Genomic DNA, 20,179 nt, shown 5'->3' on the forward strand with positions numbered 1-20,179 from the left:
CTGAGCAGAGAGCCCGATGTGGGGCTCGATCCCAGGACCCTGGAATCATGACCTGAGCCGAAGGCAGAGGCTTTAACCCACTGAGCCACCCAGGCGCCCCATCTCTGACGATTTTTAATCTTTGTTGGTAGCTTCTCATCTGAGTTTGGTCCAAGGCCCTCTTAAATATTGATTGTATTACTTTCCCATTTAAAATCCTATATATTATAGGATTGACATCACCTTAACGTAGCACATGGACTCTATGGGCTCTACTTGTTGTTTACTTAAGCTTTTTCCATGTTCCTGCTTTTTCTCTATACTCTAGCTACTTGGTCTTGTTAACATAACGTTTCATTCAGTATTGTATGCTAGATTTATTCTGCCATCTGTTTAATCTACCATCAGTCTTTTGCATAGGCTATGTTTGGAAAATGGTTCAAAGTGCCTCAAGGAAGTAACTGAGCCTCCCACCCCCACGCCAGGTCAGACTGTTCCTCTGTTATGCCAGCTGCCAGTATAGAACCCTCCATATTACAGGGATTTAATAAATATTTGTTGAATGAGTGAATTGAGTGAATGCATATATTCTTTGTTTATTCCCAAAGTTCCATCATTTTCTATGTACTGATGATTCATACTTTCAGCCTGCATTATTCTTTTCTGCTCCAGTCCGTGGATCTGACTGCTTACAGGATATTTATCTAAATGAGGGTGTCTGTCAGTCACCTCAGCTCATCATAACTAAAACCACATTCATTCTTGTCTTCCTATTCATGCTTTCATTATTCCCTAATTTTTCTTCCTAGAAACAGTATCTGTTCATTCACTCCTATCTGGAAACGTGGTGTGCCTTTTTCTCCCCTTTACTGCTATTTAAGACTTAAGTAGTCATCAGTTGCATCTTGTACTGAAAGAGTATAACATAGGAATATGTGGCCTGACCTGGTGTGGGCGTGGGAGGATAAGTCACTTACTAGAGGGGTTTTTGAGAAATTCCACCGTGGTTTATGTACTACTGATAAAGAGGAAAATGTATTTACAATGTTCCCAGTGTATTAATGCTTCTTGCTGTTAAGTAGAGGCAGCTGAATCCAAAACACTAGCAGCTAAAAGTGGCAAGCTATTGAAGAATAACAGTATTGTATACTACCCATATAGCCCACCTTCTTCCTCTTGACTCAGTGTGAGTGAGTTACAAATTCAAATCATTTGAAACAATTTATTGTATAATTCCCTCAGATGTTTGTCCCTTTTTCTTTTGTTTCTTTAACTTAGTTTCAAATACCCCTTTTTTCTGTTACTTTAATCTGTACCTTTAAAAAGTGCCATACTGATTAGTTAGCACATCTTTAACTATACTTAATTAGGATTTTTGTTGATTTTGTTAGTACTCTGAATGCATAGGCTTTTAGTGTCTGCTTCCAACTCTGTTTTCCTTAAGTCATGTTATTTATGTATTTTTTAAGTAAGCTTTATGCCCAGCGTGGGGCATGAACTTAAGACTCTGAGATCAAGAATCGCATGCTCAACCAACCTGAACCATCCAGGTGCCCTAAGCCATGTTACTTTTTTTTTTTTTTTTTTAAAGATTTTATTTACTTATTTGACAGACGGGTATCACAAGTAGGCAGAGAGGCAGGCAGAGAGAGAGAGAGGAGGAAGCAGGCTCTCCGCTGAGCAGAGAGCCCAATGCAGGGCTCGATCCCAGGACCCTGGGATCATGACCTGAGCCGAAGGCAGAGGCTTTAACCCACTGAGCCACCCAGGTGCCCCTATAGGTTTTTTTCTTAAGGTCCATTGTCTTTTCCATGTTTCTTGCATACCAGAAAAAGACCAAATTTCTAACTCTGGCAGTTAAGTGTATCCTCCCCCACTCCCCCCGCCCTGCACAAATTCCACTTTTTTATTGAGAAATAGTTGACATACATCCCTATAAGTTTAAGGCATACAGCGTGATTGTTGGATACATGCATATTATGAAATAATTGACATGATAGGTTCATTTAACATCCATGGTCTCATATAAATACAGTAAAAAGAGAAGAAGAAAACTTTTTTTCTTGTGATGAGAACTCTTAATAATTTTCCTACATGTTAAATAGCAGTGTTTGCTCTAATCATCACGTTGTGCATTATATCCCTAATACTTACTTCCCTTATTACTGGAAGTTTGTACCTTTTGACCACCTTCCTTCAAGGCAGTTCTTATAAACTGTCCCTAGTTTACCTTCTGTCACCAGATGCTAGGCCTTATGTAGTAAGAACCATTTCAGTATTTTATTTGGTATTCTGAGAAGTCAGTGATTACTGATGGGATTGTAGGCAGTGAAAATTATATCTGGTTTTTGATGTTATACTGTATTTCCTCCCTCACCAGTATGTAGCTATAACCCTGTGTTGTTGGCCTCTTCACAAAAATTATTTTCTCTACCTACTTTACCATAACCAAAGTCTGCTTCCTTCCAAAGGATATCGTTTGCCTTACAGTTCTTCAGGTGAAGGAAGGAGTTGGAAAACTCTTTCTGTAAAAGGCTAGACAGTAAATATTCTAGACACTATCTACCTGGGAGATTGTTTGGAAGATAAATGAGATAATGTATGTAAGGTCTCTAAAAGAATGCCCCACACCTAAATGTGATTTCTTTTTTTTTTTTTTTATTTGGTAAACTTTCCTTTTTTCCATACATATCTATATTTACAAAACTAACTTTTAAAGATTTCTTCCTCAGCTTTTACCTTTTAAAAAGTCCATGAGAACTAGACAGAGTATCATTTATTGTACTGCATGTTTAGTTTGAACTAAGGTAGTTATTAAAATTGAAATTAGTGCACCTGAAATGTCTGAAGGATATTAGGCCTTTATGTAAAGAATTGTCTTAATTTGATGAAAATAATGTAATCGTTAGAAGGCAAACCAGATGAAAAAAGCCAGCAGGTTTTTGTTTTTGCAAATGTAAACTTTCTCAGAAAGATCTCTGCTTTAATAAAGCTTTTATCATGTGTCTGTTGCTACTTGAGTGGTGTCTTACACCTTTGGGAATGAAATCTTATTCTTAAATCCTTTTCATTAATTGCTTACAGTGAACCAAACACTTTGTTAAGATACCATTCTTAACTTTTTGGACATATACTCAGTTTCAGTCCTGGAAAATTTTGAGTTGGCATAAAAAGGAAGATTAATTGGCAAATGGACTATGTTTAAAGTTCACATAACAGTTGTTTGGAATGTAATACATTTTTTCAAAGAAATTACAAAAAGGGATTTACTTTGTAAATTACAAAAGCATATTTCAGTGATAATTCAAAAATATTTATTAATAAGTATTTTCTATGTTTCCGTGCACTGGAGAATAACTATATTGGGAAAAAAAAAAATACAACCCACTGAGGGTGCCAGGGTGGTTCTGTTCGTCAAGCATCTGCCTTCAGCTCTGGTCACAATCTTGGGGTCTTAAGATCCAGTCTTACATCCAGCTCCTTGCTCAGCGGGGGGCCTGCTTTTCCCTCTGCCTCTCCCCCTGCTGTGCTCTCTCTGTCTCTCTCCCTCCCTCTTGCTCTCTCTCTTAAATAAATAAATCTTAAAAAAAAAAAAGAATACAACTTACTGAAATTTGTGGGATGTAGGTAAAGCTGTGCTGAGAAGGAAACTTACAGCACTATATGCACATTTTAGAAAAGAGGAAAAAAGTGTAAATCTGAGCTCCCATCTCAAAAACCTGAAGAAGAAGAAAAAAAAAAAAAGCAAAATCAAGGGATGCCTGGGTGGCTCAGTTCGTTAAGCATCTGCCTTCAGCTCAGGTCATGATCCGAGGTCCTGGGGAATAGCTCCACATTGGGCTCCCTGCTCAGTGGGGAGTCTGCTTCTCCTTCTCTGTGTACCTTTCCCCACCAGCCTGTGTTCTCAATCTCATTTAAACTCTCTCTCTCCCAAAAAAGTAAATATAATCCTAAAAAAAAAAAAAAAAAAAGAAGCAAGATCTACCCAAAGCAAGCAAGAAGGAAATAAAGATAAAAACAGAAATCAGTAGAGTTGAAGACAAAAACCAGAAAATCAATGAAATAAAGAGCTGGTTCTTTGGAAAGATAAATAAATTGACAAAACTCTACCAAGACTGGGAGGATTAGAAGAGGAAACAAGTTATCAGTATTAGGAATGATGTGTAGGGTATTACCATGGGCCCTTCAGACATGGAAAAGATAATATGGAGATACGATGAACAACTCATACATAATTTTGACAACTTTGATATAATGGACCAGTTCCTTGAAAAATACATACTACCACCCTTCACCCAATATGAATTAAATAATCTGAATAGTCCCCATTACCTTGATACCCCCTCCAAAAAGCAGTACCAAAACTATCAATTTACCCATATCAGTGTAATGCAAAAATTTTAAGAAAATGGTAAAGAAAATTAAGCAGTATGGGAAAAAAATTGAATACCATTAGCAAGTATGTGTCACTGCACAGATACACAGCTGGTTCACCATTTGAAACTCAATATTATAAACCACTGTATTAACAGCTAAAGAAAAATCACATGATCACATAATTTGATGGAAAATGGCATTTAATAGAATTCAGGACCCATTCATAGTTTCTTTAAAAAAATAAATATGTATGGGGGAACTAACTCAGTTGGATAAGGAATATCTATATAAACCTATAGGTAACATTATACTTAATGGCAAAGACTGAATGCTTTTCCTATAGGATCAGTAACAAGGTAAACCTGCTCTCACCAGTCTTTCAACATAGTGATAAAAGTTCTACCCACTGGAATAAGGCAAGAAAAAAGTAAAGGCATACAGATTGGAAAGGAAGAAAACTCTCTATTTGCAGATGACATGATTGTCTATATAGAAAATTCTGGGAAATCTACAACAAAAAAATACAACTAATAAATGAGTTCAGCAAGATTGTAGGATACAAGATAAACATACAAAAAATCATGGTTAATTTTGGGTGGAAAAGACAAATAGGATTGGTTAGGTTAGATATTATTTAATGGACACATTTTAAACTGTGAGATTGAATAATACATATCACTATTTCAGGCCCCATCATATGGTGGTAGGGTCTTTATATTTTTATGCAGTAGGGTCTTTAAAATAGTTAACATATTATGTACCCTCAAACATTGGCTAGGTGAAGTTATGGAGTATAATTTTGGCAACATTTATCAGTCTAGAAAATTTTAGGGTTTTATTTTCCTCCTAAAATAATTTGACAAGTATAGATGTTATTGACTCCTGCTGGAAAACTAGTCACTGTTTAACAATGGCATACTGTGTTAATGAACAATTTCTGCCATATGATAGCATCATAGCTAATTTTTATAAAGTATCCACAAGATCCCTGGTACCAGATTTGTTGCCATAACCAAGGTCGTTTTTTTTTTTTTTTTTTTTAAAGATTTTTATTTATTTATTTATTTGACAGAGAGAGATCACAAGTAGACGGAGAGGCAGGCAGAGAGAGAGAGAGGGAAGCAGGCTTCCTGCTGAGCAGAGAGCCCGATATGGGACTCGATCCCAGGACCCTGAGATCATGACCCGAGCCGAAGGCAGCGGCTCAACCCACTGAGCCACCCAGGCGCCCCCCAAGGTCGTTTTTGATTTGTATTGCTAACAACTCTGCCTCTGAGATTCATTGCCTTTTTTTCTTCTTTTTTTTTTTTTTTTTAAGGTTTTGTTTATTTGAGAGTGCTCTTCTCTCTCCGAGAGACGAGCATGGGTGGGAGTGGGGGGTGCAGAGGGAGAGGGAGAAGCAGACTATCCTCTGAGCAGGGAGCCCAATGTGGGGCTCTATCCCAAGACCCTGGGATCATGACCTGAGCTGAAGGCAGAGACTTAACCGACTCAGCCACCCAGGTACCCCTGCCTTTCTTTCCTTTTCTTATACTGATTGTTTACTGGCCTACAAAAGAACACAATGCAAAGGTAAGCATACTCTATTGGGAAACTTTTGTCTCCTGGACCAACAGGATGCTTGAAGGCATTTCTTGACATTGTCTGTGTTCTCTCTCCCGTTCTCCCTCCCTCCCTCCCCTTGTAGCATCTTCATTAGTAGTCCAAAAAACAAAACAAAACAAAAAAACAAAAAAAAAACCCAACCCACCACAAACCCAAAACACAGCTGGAAGGACCCCTTGAAATCATCTAGTCAACTTTTCTTATTTCCTGCATGGAGAAATCAGTGTCCAGAGGGAGGGGTACTCGTGAACTCAGCTTGACGCAGAGACTTGGAAGAGTCCTTGAAGTCTACTGATAACCAGTGATTTTTATCTCTTGCTTCTGTCCTTTGATCTTTCCATTTCCTTTCACCCAAATTTACCCATCCACAGTTTCACACCTTGTATTATACTTCTGAAATTAAGGAATATCTGTCCTGGAGCATTAAGATGGTCAGTGATTTTTACCCTAGAAATTGATTTCCTTATAAAAATTACATTAACTGTGGGAAGTGGGCAAACTTTGTCTTTCAGCAGATGAAAACATTTGTATTCTAACTTTCAAGTCCATATTTTTAGTATTTTTAAAATTTACTGTTTTATGATTATCAATTTTGATACACATTAAATCAGGAGGAATAGAAATATAATTTCTAAAATTTTCTGGAAAGGAAGAAAGTATTTTTGGATCTCTCTTATTTCCTTTTGTTTAGAGTTACTTTTATCTTAAAATGTCTAGATGTGAGAGAATAAAAATAAATTTTATAGATGCATGCTGTAAAGTTTAGACTATTTTCGAAGGGCCTACTGTCAGATTATGTAGACATTTATCTTTAGGAGACTTTAAGAGGTGACAGCATTGTCTTATTTGGTTATAGGCTCTTCTTGGGAACTATAAATACTATTTATGTATTAGAGTACCGCTTGCTTATTTAAAGTGTACGGAGAGCCAGATGTTTAATACTCACTGTGAAAAGTGAGCATTAAGGAAAGCAGAAATCGAAAGTTCTTTAATAACTGAATTTTTAAAAAAGAATTTATTGAATCTCTTAATATGTCCTTAATCTAACCATGTTATGTAATACGTTGATGCTTAACATGCAACTTAAACCAAGTTCCTTAAGGCTCTCTGGATTTTTACATGCACCTCTAAAATACTTCCTTACGTAAGTTAAGGACAGTGTTAAATCTGGCAAAGAGTATCAAAAGATAAAACAATTACTGCCTTCATGGAATTAGAGATCTGAGAAGAGGACTAAGTAAAGGATGAAAGAATTATAAGGATCGAGATTACTATAAGTTTCTGGTTTCTCATGATATTGTAAAATTAATCTGAAAAATAAATAATTTGCTACCTTGAAATGAGTGTGTAAGTTATAAAAACAAAAATCCATATACTTTGATTGTGAATAATAGTATGACAGGAAATTTACTATTTTAAAGAAAGTGATGAGGTATTTCAAATAAAAGAAGTAGGAATTTAAATCTATGAGTTACGAAGCAATTCCATTATACTTGAGACTCCTACTGAATTTTTAAAAACAAGCTTTAGGAGCGCCTGGGTGACTCAGTTGAGTGTCCAGCTCTTGGTTTAGGCTCAGGCCATGATCTCATGGGCCGTAAGATCGAGCCCTGTGTGGGGCTCCACACTCAGTGAGGAATCTGCTTGAGATTCTTTCCCTCCACCTGATCATCATGCACACACTCTTTCTCTCACTCAAATAAATGGGGGAGAAAAAAAACAGCTTTATTGAGGTATAACTTACTTATAATAAAATTAGCCAATTTTAAGTGTACAGTTAACATGTCTTGACAGATGTATAGTTTTGTAAGCACCACAACAATCAAGATGTGTAGAACATTTCTGTCACCCTAAAATGTTACCTGCTACCCCTTTTCTCTGACCCTCTTAACCCCTGGCAACCCTTGATCTTTTGGTAACTGTACTATTTATAAATGGAATCATGCAGCATGTAACCTTTTGTACCTGGTTTCTTTCACTTACTGCTTTTGAGATTCACTCATTTATTTATTTTTTAAAAAAGATTTTATTTATTTATTTGACAGAGACACAATGACAGAGGGAACACAAGCAGGGGGGAGTGGGAGAGGGAGAAGCAAGCTTCCTGCTGAGCAGGGCCTGATGCGGGGGGCTCAGTCCCAGGACCCTGGGATCAGACCTGAGCTGAAGCCAGACCCTTAACGACTGACTGGGCCACCCATGCGCCTCAAGATTCATTTATGTTGTTGTGTGTGTAAGTTGTCTTTTCCTTTTCCTGAGTAGTACTCCATTATCTGGATACGCCACAGTTTATCCATTTGACAGTTGATGGACATTTAGATTGCTTCTTATTGCTGTTAACAGAGCTTCTGTGGACATGTGTACAAATCTTTGCATGGACATGTTTTCATTTCTGAACGTTATATGAAACTTACTATTCAGAATCTGTCAAACTTCTAAAATGGCTGTGTCATTTGGGGTTTCCATCAGCAATATATAAAAATTTCATTTGTTCCATATCTTCACCAACATATGTTATGTTGACATTTTTACTTTTAGCCACATATACTGTATGTCTGGGTGTTAATTACTGTTGCTGTGTTACAAATTACCTTAAAACACGTGTCTTAAAACAGCACCTAGTTATTATTTCATAGTTCTGTAAGTCAAAGTTCAAATGGGGTCTCTTTTCAGGGAATCAGAAGGCTGAAATCCAGGTGTTGACCAGAGTGAGCTCTTGTCTGGAGGTTTTGGGGAAGAATCTGTTTCCAGGCTCATTTAGGTTGTTGGCAGAATTCAGTTTCTTGCTATTGTAGGATTGAGATCTCTGTTTCCTTGTTCACTTGTCTGCTGGAGACTACACTCAGCCTTTAGAAGCTGCCTGCACTCAGTGGCATGTGGTGCACTCCCTGGTCTTGAATTCTCATGGTTTGAATCTCTTACTTCCCCTCTTTGCTTTTAAAAAAGCTCTTGAGGGGCGCCTGGGTGGCTCAGTGGGTTAAGCCTCTGCCTTTGGCTCAGGTCATGATCCCAGGGTCCTGGGATCGAGTCCCACATCGGGCTCTCTGCTCAGCAGGGAGCCTGCTTCTCTGCCTACTTGTGATCTCTGTCAAATAAATAAATCTTAAAAAAAAAAAAAAAAAAAGCTCTTGAGATTAGAAAAGCCCACCCTAATAATGTTATCCTAAGGTCAACTGGTGTGGAACCTAAATTAACATGTACAAAATTCCTTTGGGCCAGTACCTAGATTATTATTTGAATAACTGGGAAAAGATGTTTGTTTACCTAGGGTTGGGAATTTCAGAGAGGACTATCTTAGAATTCTGCCTAGCACATAACCATTTGTTCTACATTTTCAGCAACATTTGGTATGCCAGTTTTAAAATTTTAGGCGTATACACACACACACACACACACACACACACACACACCACACTAGTTGCAAGTATTGTGGTATCTAATTGTAGCTTTAATTTGCATTTCACTAATGTCTAATGATGTGAAACATCTTTTCATCTTATTTGCTGTGTCTGTATTTTTTTTTTTAAAGATTTTATTTATTTATTTGAGAGAGAGACAGTGAGAGAGAGCATGAGCGAGGAGAAGGTCAGAGAGAGAAGCGGACTCCCCGCGGAGCCGGGAGCCCGATGCGGGACTCGATCCCGGGACTCCAGGATCATGACCTGAGCCGAAGGCAGTCGTCCAACCAACTGAGCCACCCAGGCGTCCCTGTATTTTTTTTTTTAAGGTTTTATTAGAGAGAGAAAGACAGAAATAGTGACAGAGAGCATGAGTGGGGAGGAGAGGAAGAAGCAGGCTCCCCGCTGAGCAGGGATTCCCTTCGTGGGGCTCAATTCCAGGACCCTGGGATCATGATCTGAGCTGAAGGCAGACGCTTAACTGACTGAGCCACCCCTGCCTATATCTTTTGTTATAAAGTATCTACTCAAGTGTTTTTTTCTCTTCCTTTTTAAAATACTATACTCATTTGTTTTAGCAAAATTTGTTGAAAAGGTTTTTTTTCCCCCCATTGAATGACCTGGACACCTTTTTGTCAAAAACACTTAACTTTGTGTCTGTGTGTGTGTTTTTTGTTGTTTTTTTTTTTTTAAGATTTTATATTTATTTATTTGACAGACAGCGAAAGAGGGAACACAAGCAGGGGGAATGGGAGAGGGAGAAGCAGGCTACCTGTAGAGCAGGGAGCCCAATGAAGGGCTCATCCCAGGACCCTGGGATCATGACCTGAGCCGAAGGCAGATGCTTAACGCCTGAGCCACCCAGGTGCTCCTGTCTGTGTGTTTTACATTTTATTCTGTTGCATTGATCTTTATGTTTAGTCTTCTGCCGATATCACTTTATTAACAACTCTAGCTTTATAATTCTTTTAAGTCAGATAGTGTAACTCCTTTAACATTGTTCCTTCTTTTTCAAATTGTTTGGCTACTTAGGTCTTTATGGAAATGCATTTGATTTTTATATACACCTTGTATTGGGTGACTTTGCTTCATTCATTTATTAGTTCTGATAGTCTTTTTGCAGTTTATTTAGTATTTACGTACAGACACAATCATGTTATCTGCAAATAAAGGCAGTTTAACTTCCTTTTTCCAGTCTGTATGCCTTTTATTTCTTCTCTCTTGCCTAATTGCACTAGTGCAGATATCGTACCATGTTCCTTATCTGAGGGAGAAGGCATTTAGTCTTTCACCATATTAAGTATGATGTTAACTGTAGGCTTTTTGTAGATAGCTTTTATAGATTGAGGAAGATCCTTTGCTTGCTGGATTGTGGTTCTTTTTTTATCATGAGTAGGTGTTGAAATTTGTCAGATGCTTTTATAGTATTTATTGAGATGATCATATGGTGTTTTTTCTTAGTGTAGTGAATCACATTGATTTGGAATATTAAACCAACCTTACATTGCTGGGATATTCCTCATATATGAAATTTTATTTAAAAATTTTTTTTTCTGGATTTGCTCAAATATTGTTGAGGATTTTTGCATCCATTGTCATGAAGAAGTATGGGAGTATAGTTTTCTTTTTTGTAATGTTACTGTCTGATTTTGGTGAGAGTAATATTGGCCTCATGAAATGAGTTGAGAACTATTCCTTTCCCCTTCTGCTTTCTGAAAGAACTTGTGCAGGGTTGGCATGTTTTTTACTTCGAATATATGATGAAATTGACCAGTGAAGCCATGTGGGTCTGTAGTTTTCTTTCTAGGAAAGTTTTTAACTCAAATTCTGTGTAATTTTTTTTTTTTTTTAAGATTTTATTTATTTGGGGCTCCTGGGTGGCTCAGTGGGTTAAGCCGCTGCCTTCGGCTCAGGTCATGATCTCAGGGTCCTGGGATCGAGGCCCGCATCGGGCTCTCTGCTCAGCGGGGAGCCTGCTTCCCTCTCTCTCTCTGCCTGCCTCTCTGTCTACTTGTGATCTCTCTCTGTCAAATAAATAAATAAAATCTTTAAAAAAAAAAGATTTTATTTATTTGACAGAGAGAGAGAGACAGAGAGAGAGAGAGGGAAGTTTCTTTCAAGAAACTTGTCCATTCATCTGAATTATAAAATTTGTTTTCAGAACATTTAGAAAATTCCTTTACTTTTCTTTTAGTGACTTTGGGATTTGTGTTGATTTGCCTGGGGGCTTACTTATTGATCTTTTCCCAAAGATGGGTTTTTGTCTTTATTGATCTTGTTAGTCCACTTCTATTTTATTAATTTCTCTCTCTTTTTTTTTCTTTCTTGTTTTCTCTTGATTTGACTTAATTCTTTTTCTAGCTTTTTACTTTAGGAACAGATCATTTTGTTTTGGACCTTCTCTTGTAACAGCATTTTCCTCAAAACACTGCTTAACCTGTATTCCATAAATTCTCATAGGTTCTGTTTTCATTCTATGCAAAATATTTTCTGATTTCTTTTGTCATTTCCTCTGTGACTCATGGGTTATTATTTAGAATTGTGTTTTGTTTCCAAATTTGAATATTCCCAAATACCTTTCTAGTTTAATTACATCCTACTGGGAGAATATATTCTGCATGATTTTAGACCTTTCTATTGAGACTTTTTTAGACTCAGAAGAATGTCTTTATGATTGTTTCATGTGCCCTGGAAAAGAATATTCTGCTGGTTTAGGACATGTTAGTTGATAGTGGGTTGTTGATTTTTTGTTGTTGTTCTACTTGTTTTCTATCAGTTACTTTGAGAGAAATATTAAAATCTCCAAAATGATCAACTGCCCTTCAGTTCTTAAAAGTGTTTGATTTCATTTATTTTGAAGCTCTGTTCCTGTGTGTGTATTTGTAGACTCTTAATTATAGTGTGGTGGTGGGAGTTCCTCACATATACACACAATATCTGCACATCAGCTGGATATCCAATAATTCAACTCAATTCTGACACCATCTACCTAGAGATAGCATCAGATTCCACAGGTGAAGGGCTCATCTAGCTCTATCCTGTTTTTAAAGTAGGCTTCTTGTAGATAGCATATAGTTGCATCTTCCGTTTTTTTAAAAGATTTTATTTATTTATTTATAAAAAAGATTTTATTTGTTTATTTGATAGGGAGACAGCAAGAGAGGTAACAAAAGCACGGGGAATGGGGGAGGGAGAAGCAGGCTTCCCGCCTAGCAGGGAGGCCCATGCAGGCCTCCATCTCAGGACCCTGGGTTCATGATCTGAGCTGAAGGCAGACGCTTAATGACTGAGTCACCCAGGTGCCCTTAAGATTAATTTTAGAGAGCGAGAGACTGCCTGTGTGCGTTTTGTGAGCCAGGGTATGAAGGGAGAGTGAGAGAGAAAAGCAGACTTTCCGCTGAGCAGGGATTCTGACTTGGGGCTCAGTCTCAGGACCCGAGATCATGATCTCAGCCAAAATCAAGAGTTGGATGCTTAACGAGGTGATACACCCAGACACTCCTACAGTTGAATCTTCTTTAATTGTAGTTGTTAGAGTGATACACCTAATAACATTGTATCATTCTCAAAACTTTGGATTTAAATCTGCCGTCCTATTTTACTTTCTGTTTTTTCCACTTTTGATTTTTGTTTCTTTTTTCCTATTTATCTGCCTCCCTTTGGATTGAGTATTCTTTATGGTACCATTTTATTTATCTTTTTATTAGAAAGTGGTTGCTCTAGGGTTTATAATACATATCTTCAATATTATGCTCTACTTTCAAGTAATATTATAATGTTTCCCTCATAATATATGATCTTGACAACATGCATCATTCTTCCATCTCACATTTGTGCTGCTCTTTTCATATGGTTTACTTCTGCAGTATACATTATACACCCCCGAATACATTTTTATTATGTTTGTGTTAAACAGTTATATTTTAAAGACATTTGAAAATGAGAAAAAAGTCTTATATTTACATAACATGTTTACCATTTCTGGTGATCTTCATTTCTTGGTCTAGATCCAGATTTTCATTTAGTGTCATTTTTCTTCTGCCTGAAGAATTTTCTTGTGACATTTCTTGTAGTGCATGTGTATTGGAGCTTAATTCTTTTAGTTTTTGGTTATCTGGGGAAAGCATTTTGGGTTAATATTTGAAAGATATTTTTGCTGGGCCCAAGATTAGACAGATTGAGGTTGAATTAGTCTTTTGGATATATGGGTTCTAAGTTTGGGAGGCAAATGAAGCATTCAGTGTTAGTGGATAAGCACTGAAGGGCTCCAGCTGGGCTGGTCCTTGGGTTTTGTGGATGCTGGCTAGCTGGGGATGACATAGATAGGGGATGGATGGTATCATTTATAAAGAATTGATAACATTATAAAAGTCAGTGGGTTGAAGAAACAAGGACCTGGTTCCTGAAACTACCAAACTACCATATGACCTTTTTGCCCTCACTTCTTTTTTTCTTTTTTAAGTATTTATTTATTTATTTATTTAAGTAATCTCTACACCCAGCGTGGGGCTTGAACTCATGACCCTGAAATAAAGTTGTATGTTCTACTGACTGAGCCAGCCAGTGCCCCAAGCCCTCACTTTTAAGACAATTGTAATATTAATCATTATCATTAAAGAAACCCAAACCAAACAAAACCCAACCCACTTCAGAATGACAATCCAAAGTATTATTGTATTCTTTTTTTTTTTTTTTTTTTTAAGATTTTATTTATTTTTCTGACAGAGAGATCACAAGTAGGCAGAGAGGCAGGCTGGGGGGGGAGGGTGGGTGGGAAGCAGGCTCCCCGCTGAGCAGAGAGCCCTATGCGGGGCTAGATCCCAGGACCCCAAGATCATGACCTGAGCCAAAGGCAGAGGCTTAACCCACTGAGCCACCCAGGCGCCCCTATATTCTTTTTTTTGAGAGCCTCTCAAGAAACATACTTATTCTTAAAGTAGAGTGAAGTTTTTTGTTTTGTTTTGTTCTTTCTAGTGTATTTTCAGGGGCTCCTGGGTGGCTTAGTTGCTTTGTTGGTAAAGCATCTACCTTTGGCCTCAGGTTGTTATCCTAGGATGGACCCTGCTTTCTGGTTATCAGGGAGCCTGCTTCTCCCTCTCCCTATGCCTGCTGCTCCCCCTGCTTGTGCTTGCTCCCTCTCTCTGCCAAATAAATAGATAAAACCTTAAAAAAAAAAAACAAATAATCAACTGTGTTTTAAAAATTCAGACATGAAATATGTGAGGCAGTCAAAGGTAGGAATCATGGTAAGGATGTTAAGTAAGGGGCGGAATAAGCAGAAACACTGTCTCTGCTCATTGCTATCAAGTTTTATTAATTTTTGCTATTTCTTATATTTTTAATATATATTTGATAAAGGAACCTAAAATTAACCAGTTCTGAAAAATTGCAATTATCTGCCATACTTTTCAAGGGAAAGACTAATCATTGGTGACATAAGAATTGAAGATGCTAATTTACTGGTAACCTTTCTTAGACGTCAAATTTATGTAGTATAAGATACTTTTAAGAGTAAAAGCTAAGGACCCAAACTAAAATTTTTTTTCAGGCTGTATTCAATAATTTCTTAATGTCTTATGAGTATATTCTTATGTTAATCTTATTGTACACTGCTAGACGGGGTCAAGATTAGGTAAATGGAATGAATATAGGATGCATGCTACTCTGACTTTATCATTGAACTTTAAGAGCTTAATTTACATTATTTAGAATTCTGTAGACTTTTTTTTTTTTAAAGACTTTATTTACTTATTTCAGAGATGGAGCTGGGGAGCAGCAGAGGGAAAGGGACAGGCAGACTCTATGTTGAGCCCAGAGCCAGCTGAACTGAAGAGTTGGATGCTTAACTGGTTGAGCCACCCAGGGGGCCCCTAAATTCTGTAGACTTTTTAAAAGATCTTCATGATTTTGGGGTGTCTGGATGGCTCAGTTTGTAAGCATCTGCCTTTGGTTTGGGTCATAATCCCAGCATCCTGGAATTGAGCCCTGTATTGGGCTCCCTCCTCAGTGGGGAGCCTGCTTCTCCTTCTCCAGCTCCCCTGTGCTTGTGTTCCCTCTCTCACTCTCTCTCTCTGTCACAAATAAGTAAAATCTTTAAAAAAAGAAAAAGATCTTCATGATTTTTATCTCATGTTAGTCTGTTGTACCGAAGTTTTTACTGTTTTAGATTTAGAACTACTCTTGGTTTTATCCCTAATCAAATGGTGTGATCATCCACCAGGTACTTTATCTCCCTGGGCTCAGTTCCTTAGAAATTATTAAATGTAGGCTTTGGGCCAGGTCTGTAGTTTTCCTAGAACTCCTTTTTTCCTTAAAATAGATTCAGATGGAATCCTGTATAGAAAACAGATGATTACTTTTATATATTTTATAAATTAGGAATTCAGATAAATTAAACCAATATGGAGTTTATCCACTGAAATAAGACTTCTCAAGAAAAAAACCTGAATTGGCTGTCTTACATTGGACCCACCTTCCAGTGACTATTTTTCTTATTTTAGTTGCAAAGCATATAGAAAATTGTTTCAGTGCACTTATTATAAATGTTTTTGGTTTTTTCTTTTAAAGAGTTTTACAGTCTCAGAAAACTCTTCATTTAAATAGAGGTGGCAGCTTTTTTCTGAGCTCTGTCCCCAACTGAATTCAGTTAGAGCCTTGACAGTCTCCAGTGTGTTACAGTTGGGTATACAACATATTTAGGGCATTAAAAATATTTAAAATAAATTTTATTCAAATGTTTGTGTAAGTCACACAGCTCAGGCCTCTTTGATTCAAGAGCTCTTTCTGTCATACTGTATAATTTTTTCATACCAAAAAACTGTAATTTATAGATCTAACTACTTTGGTTTTTGGCTTATTTCCCTATGTTTTGTGACTCAAAATATTTAACCTTTTAAAGAAATTTGTGCCAGTTTTGTGACTAATTATTGTTTATTTCTTTTCTCCAGGGAAATGAGGCCAGTTATCCTTTGGAAATGTGCTCACACTGTAAGTCAGATATTCTTGGTATCAAGAATTTCTTTTATTTACCCATCCCTATATATGTATGTATATATAGAATATCCCTCTATATATCTTTATAGCAAAGTTAGACCTTAACTATTTAATGGGTAATGAATTTGACTTATAGTCTTTTTTTTTTTAAGATTTTATTTATTTATTTGACAGAGATCACAAGCAGGCAGAGAGGCAGGCAGAGAGAGAGAGAAAGGAGGAAGCAGGCTCCCTGTTGAGCAGAGAGCCCGATGTGGGACTCAATCCCAGGACCCTGGGATCATGACCTGAGCCGAAGGCAGAGGCTTTAACCCACTGAGCCACCTAGGCGCCCCGACTTACAGTCTTTTTAAGTTACTAGGGTAGGGAAATTTTTTTTAATAGAGCCGCTTTTTATTATTTACACTGAGCTGTAGTTAACAAATCAGCCCTCAAATCTCAGTGGAACAACCCAGCAGAAGTTTTTCACATTAACAAAGTGTCAAGTAAACAGCTAGTTTATTTATCTTTTGGTAACAAAAAATGTTTGTTGAAGGCAAAACTTCCATAGACCAAGTAGCTGTTGCAAAAGATGTTTCTCAGGGCAATGAGGAGTATAAAAAGTGTGGGTGGTCTGGTCATTTCTGACCATACTGGAGAATGTAAAAAAGGAAAATGACAGTTTTAGTAATTCTTGATTTAAGGATCAGTCAGAGGATCGGGGAGATTAAATAAAAATCTTGTATGGAAGGGCAATGATCGGGTAAGGGAGAGATCTTCAGAATTGAAATACAGACCTTTGGTAAATTTAGATGCCATCATGAGGTCCCAGAATCCCTAAACCATTCTGAATCTTCCTTGTCCTTTCTGCCCCTGTTTGATGTAGCTGGTTCTTGTTTGGAGACATCTTAACTTGCAATGAAGTGTCCCTTCCTTTGTGTCTTACTAAAACCATTTTCCCAGTTGTTCTTTATTGTTTCATTGGTCTCCTTTCTTTTCCCAGAACACATGTCAATTTCATTCTCTTCAACACCTTTGCTTGCTTATGAGCTCTGGGTAGAATGCTGTTCTATCAGCTCTCTAGTTGACTTTGTTGTCATTCAGCTGTCAGCATAAATGTCACCTGTTTAGAGATGTTTCTCTCTCTCTACTTGGCTTAGATTCTATCTTTCATGAATAGTACCCTGTTTATTTTCTTTATAGCAGTTATAATCTGAAATTATTCATTAATCATATATTTTGTGACTTCTGCAATTAAATTTTTTTTTTTAATGGTCATACTCTAGACCCAGTTACCTGTAATTCTGCCATCCTAGCTCTTGTTTAAATTTTATTTTACTGTTTCCTCCCAGTCTTTTTAAAATGAATTTATTGTGTAATTATGATCATATGTAGGTGTTTGTTTCTATTTTAAACATGAGGATAAATTGTTACATCAGCATATTGCTAAAATTAACTAAAACCAAACCTAATTGTGACACGGTAGATTGGGGGTTGGTAAACTACTGCCTAGTGGGAGTTTTTGTTAATAAAGTTTGCTTGGAATACAGCTGTGCCCATTTGCCTATATATTGCCTATGGCTGTTTTCATGTGACACGTGGCAGAATTGGATAGTTATAACAGAGACCAAAATGGGTACACAAAGCCTAAAATATTTACTACCCAGCTTGTTAAAGGGAAAGTTTGCTGAACTGTTAAAGACTGTTGTGGTCTTCTGGTTTGGAGAACTGTCAATTCTGTCAGTGTCTAACCTACCTCTGAAATATGATCAGTGTTAGAATAGTTACATACTGGTTCCCCAGGTGTTATGTAGATCTGTAATTCTTGGTCTCTAGCAAAGTTACTGGATCAGTTTTATAGTTTCTTCAGAATTGAAAGGATTCTGCTCAAAATTGTGCCTTGCCATTTAGTGTTTACTTTGAGCATATGACATAATTATTTCTCTAGTTGCTAGTGGGCAAAAAGGAGGTCTGGAGATCTGTAATTAGCTGGGCTTCAGAATGCAAATAGAGTTGGGATTGGCTGTTGGGATTGCAACAGGAAAGAGGTCTTCAGAAGTTAGTTTTTGTTTCTTTGCCAAAGAAAGAGGTCCCTAAGGGGACACACATCCAGGATGGCAAAGGCCAAGTTTTTTTTAAATGTATGGGGTATTTAAAGTAGATTTCATACACTGTTAAAGCTTTGAGTTTTATCATCAGAACTGTCTTCTTTCTTAGGACTTCATTTATGCTTTTATGAAACTGTTGAGCCATGTCACTAAAGCTTTGTACTTGTCAGTGATTGTTCAATCCGCCATGAATCTTATCTGGATTTTTTCTGTTCCCTGTTTGGTTCACTAGAATAAATATGCCTTTACCAATTTTATACATGATTTGGATGAATTTCCCCAAAGTGAACCTGTCCTCATTAAAACCACTACTTTCCCCCCACCCACATGTTGCAGTAAACTCTTCTCTTATTTAAGAAACCTCTTCATTATTGGAAGAGCTTACTGTTATCTGTGAATAGCCACCATTATAGATAAGAATGTTAAAACTCATCCTTGAGACACTTCACTATTTATACTTCCCTGTTCAGGTAAAATGATGTCATGCCTCTCATCCCTCCAAGACCCACCTCAATTCTATGTTCTTCATGAGGCCTTATATACTTGTCTCTGCCTTGAGTGGTCTTCTTAACTCTTCAAGTAGTTACTGTCTGTTTTGTTTTTTTAGAATTTAAATTCTGCTTTTTAAAAAGGTAAGAAGAATCTCAATTACATCCTGTAAAGTACTGTTTTTGGCCCTGTGATACACAGAGAAGTAAACACCCACAAAGTGCTTACAGTCTGGCTCTTGGGAGAAATGACTACAGTACAAATAGACCTCTATGAGAAATGAAAACTAGAGTTCTTAGGAGGGAAAATTACTTTTGGTTAAGGTCATTAAGAAAAAGTTAATGGAGGGGCAGCCTGGGTGACTTAGTCAGTGAAGCGTCTGACTTTTTCCACTCAGGTCATGATCTTAGGATCCTGAGAGTGAGATCAAGCCCCTTGCCTCACTCCACTCTGGGTGTGGAGCCTCCTTAAGATTCTCTCCCTCTCTCTCTAAAAAAAAAAAAAAAAAAAAAGAGAGAGAGAGAGAGAGAGAAAAGGAAGAAAAGCTTTATGAAGGGGTGATCCTTGAAAAATCATTTGAAAGCTGTATACGATTTGAATGCTGACTAATTTTTTACCTATCTGGTCCATTTCTTTACCCCCAATCTCCTTACATTCCATCCAAGTCTTCAAGATTCTGTCCAAATCCCTACATAATCCTTTCCCGTACTCTGCTTTTAATCAGTGCTTTGTCTCCTGATTCTGAAGAAAACTGGAAACCTTTAAGTGTTAGCCTTCACATGCCCCCATCTCCACCTTCCACCCCTGCCTGCTAATTTTCCCAGTCCCATTCATACTTAACTAACTCCTTCTGGCAGTGTCCAAGTTTGTGTTACAGCTCCCTTATTCAGGGTCCTTATTCTAGTCTCATCTTTAGGACCTTATTTTGTTTTTCTGTTTTTTTCCTGTGTCTTCAGCCTCTTCATCTCTCTTCAGTTTAAACATACAACCAACTATGCTGTGATTCTGATCCTGTGTATACCTTTCACTTTTTCTTATACTTTTTTTTTTTTAAGAGCATATACAGTTATATCCATTTCCTTATTTCTGCTAATTTCTTGGCCTGCTACATTCTGGGTTTCATTCTCTTACTATTGTCATGAAACTGTTACTATTAAGGTCACTTCTGTTTTATTGACACATTGCCTTTTTTGCCAAATCTGGTGGATTCAGAAAATGTGAAGTGTCATTTGTGATGTTTGGGGAAACTGG

General features: G+C 37.3%; 1 protein-coding gene across 1 annotated transcript in view; it reads left to right on the plus strand.

Annotated features, from left to right (window-relative positions):
* The window catches only part of DNAAF10 (dynein axonemal assembly factor 10), a 101,351-nt gene that overhangs the window by 13,257 nt on the left and 67,915 nt on the right, over nucleotides 1-20,179 (plus strand). Inside the window, 1 exon segment of the mRNA XM_053447884.1 lies at nucleotides 16,307-16,346. Within this exon segment, the coding sequence (XP_053303859.1) occupies nucleotides 16,307-16,346 (40 nt within the window).

This window comes from Lutra lutra, chromosome 9, assembly GCF_902655055.1.
Source record: "Lutra lutra chromosome 9, mLutLut1.2, whole genome shotgun sequence".
Classification (NCBI taxonomy): domain Eukaryota; kingdom Metazoa; phylum Chordata; class Mammalia; order Carnivora; family Mustelidae; genus Lutra; species Lutra lutra.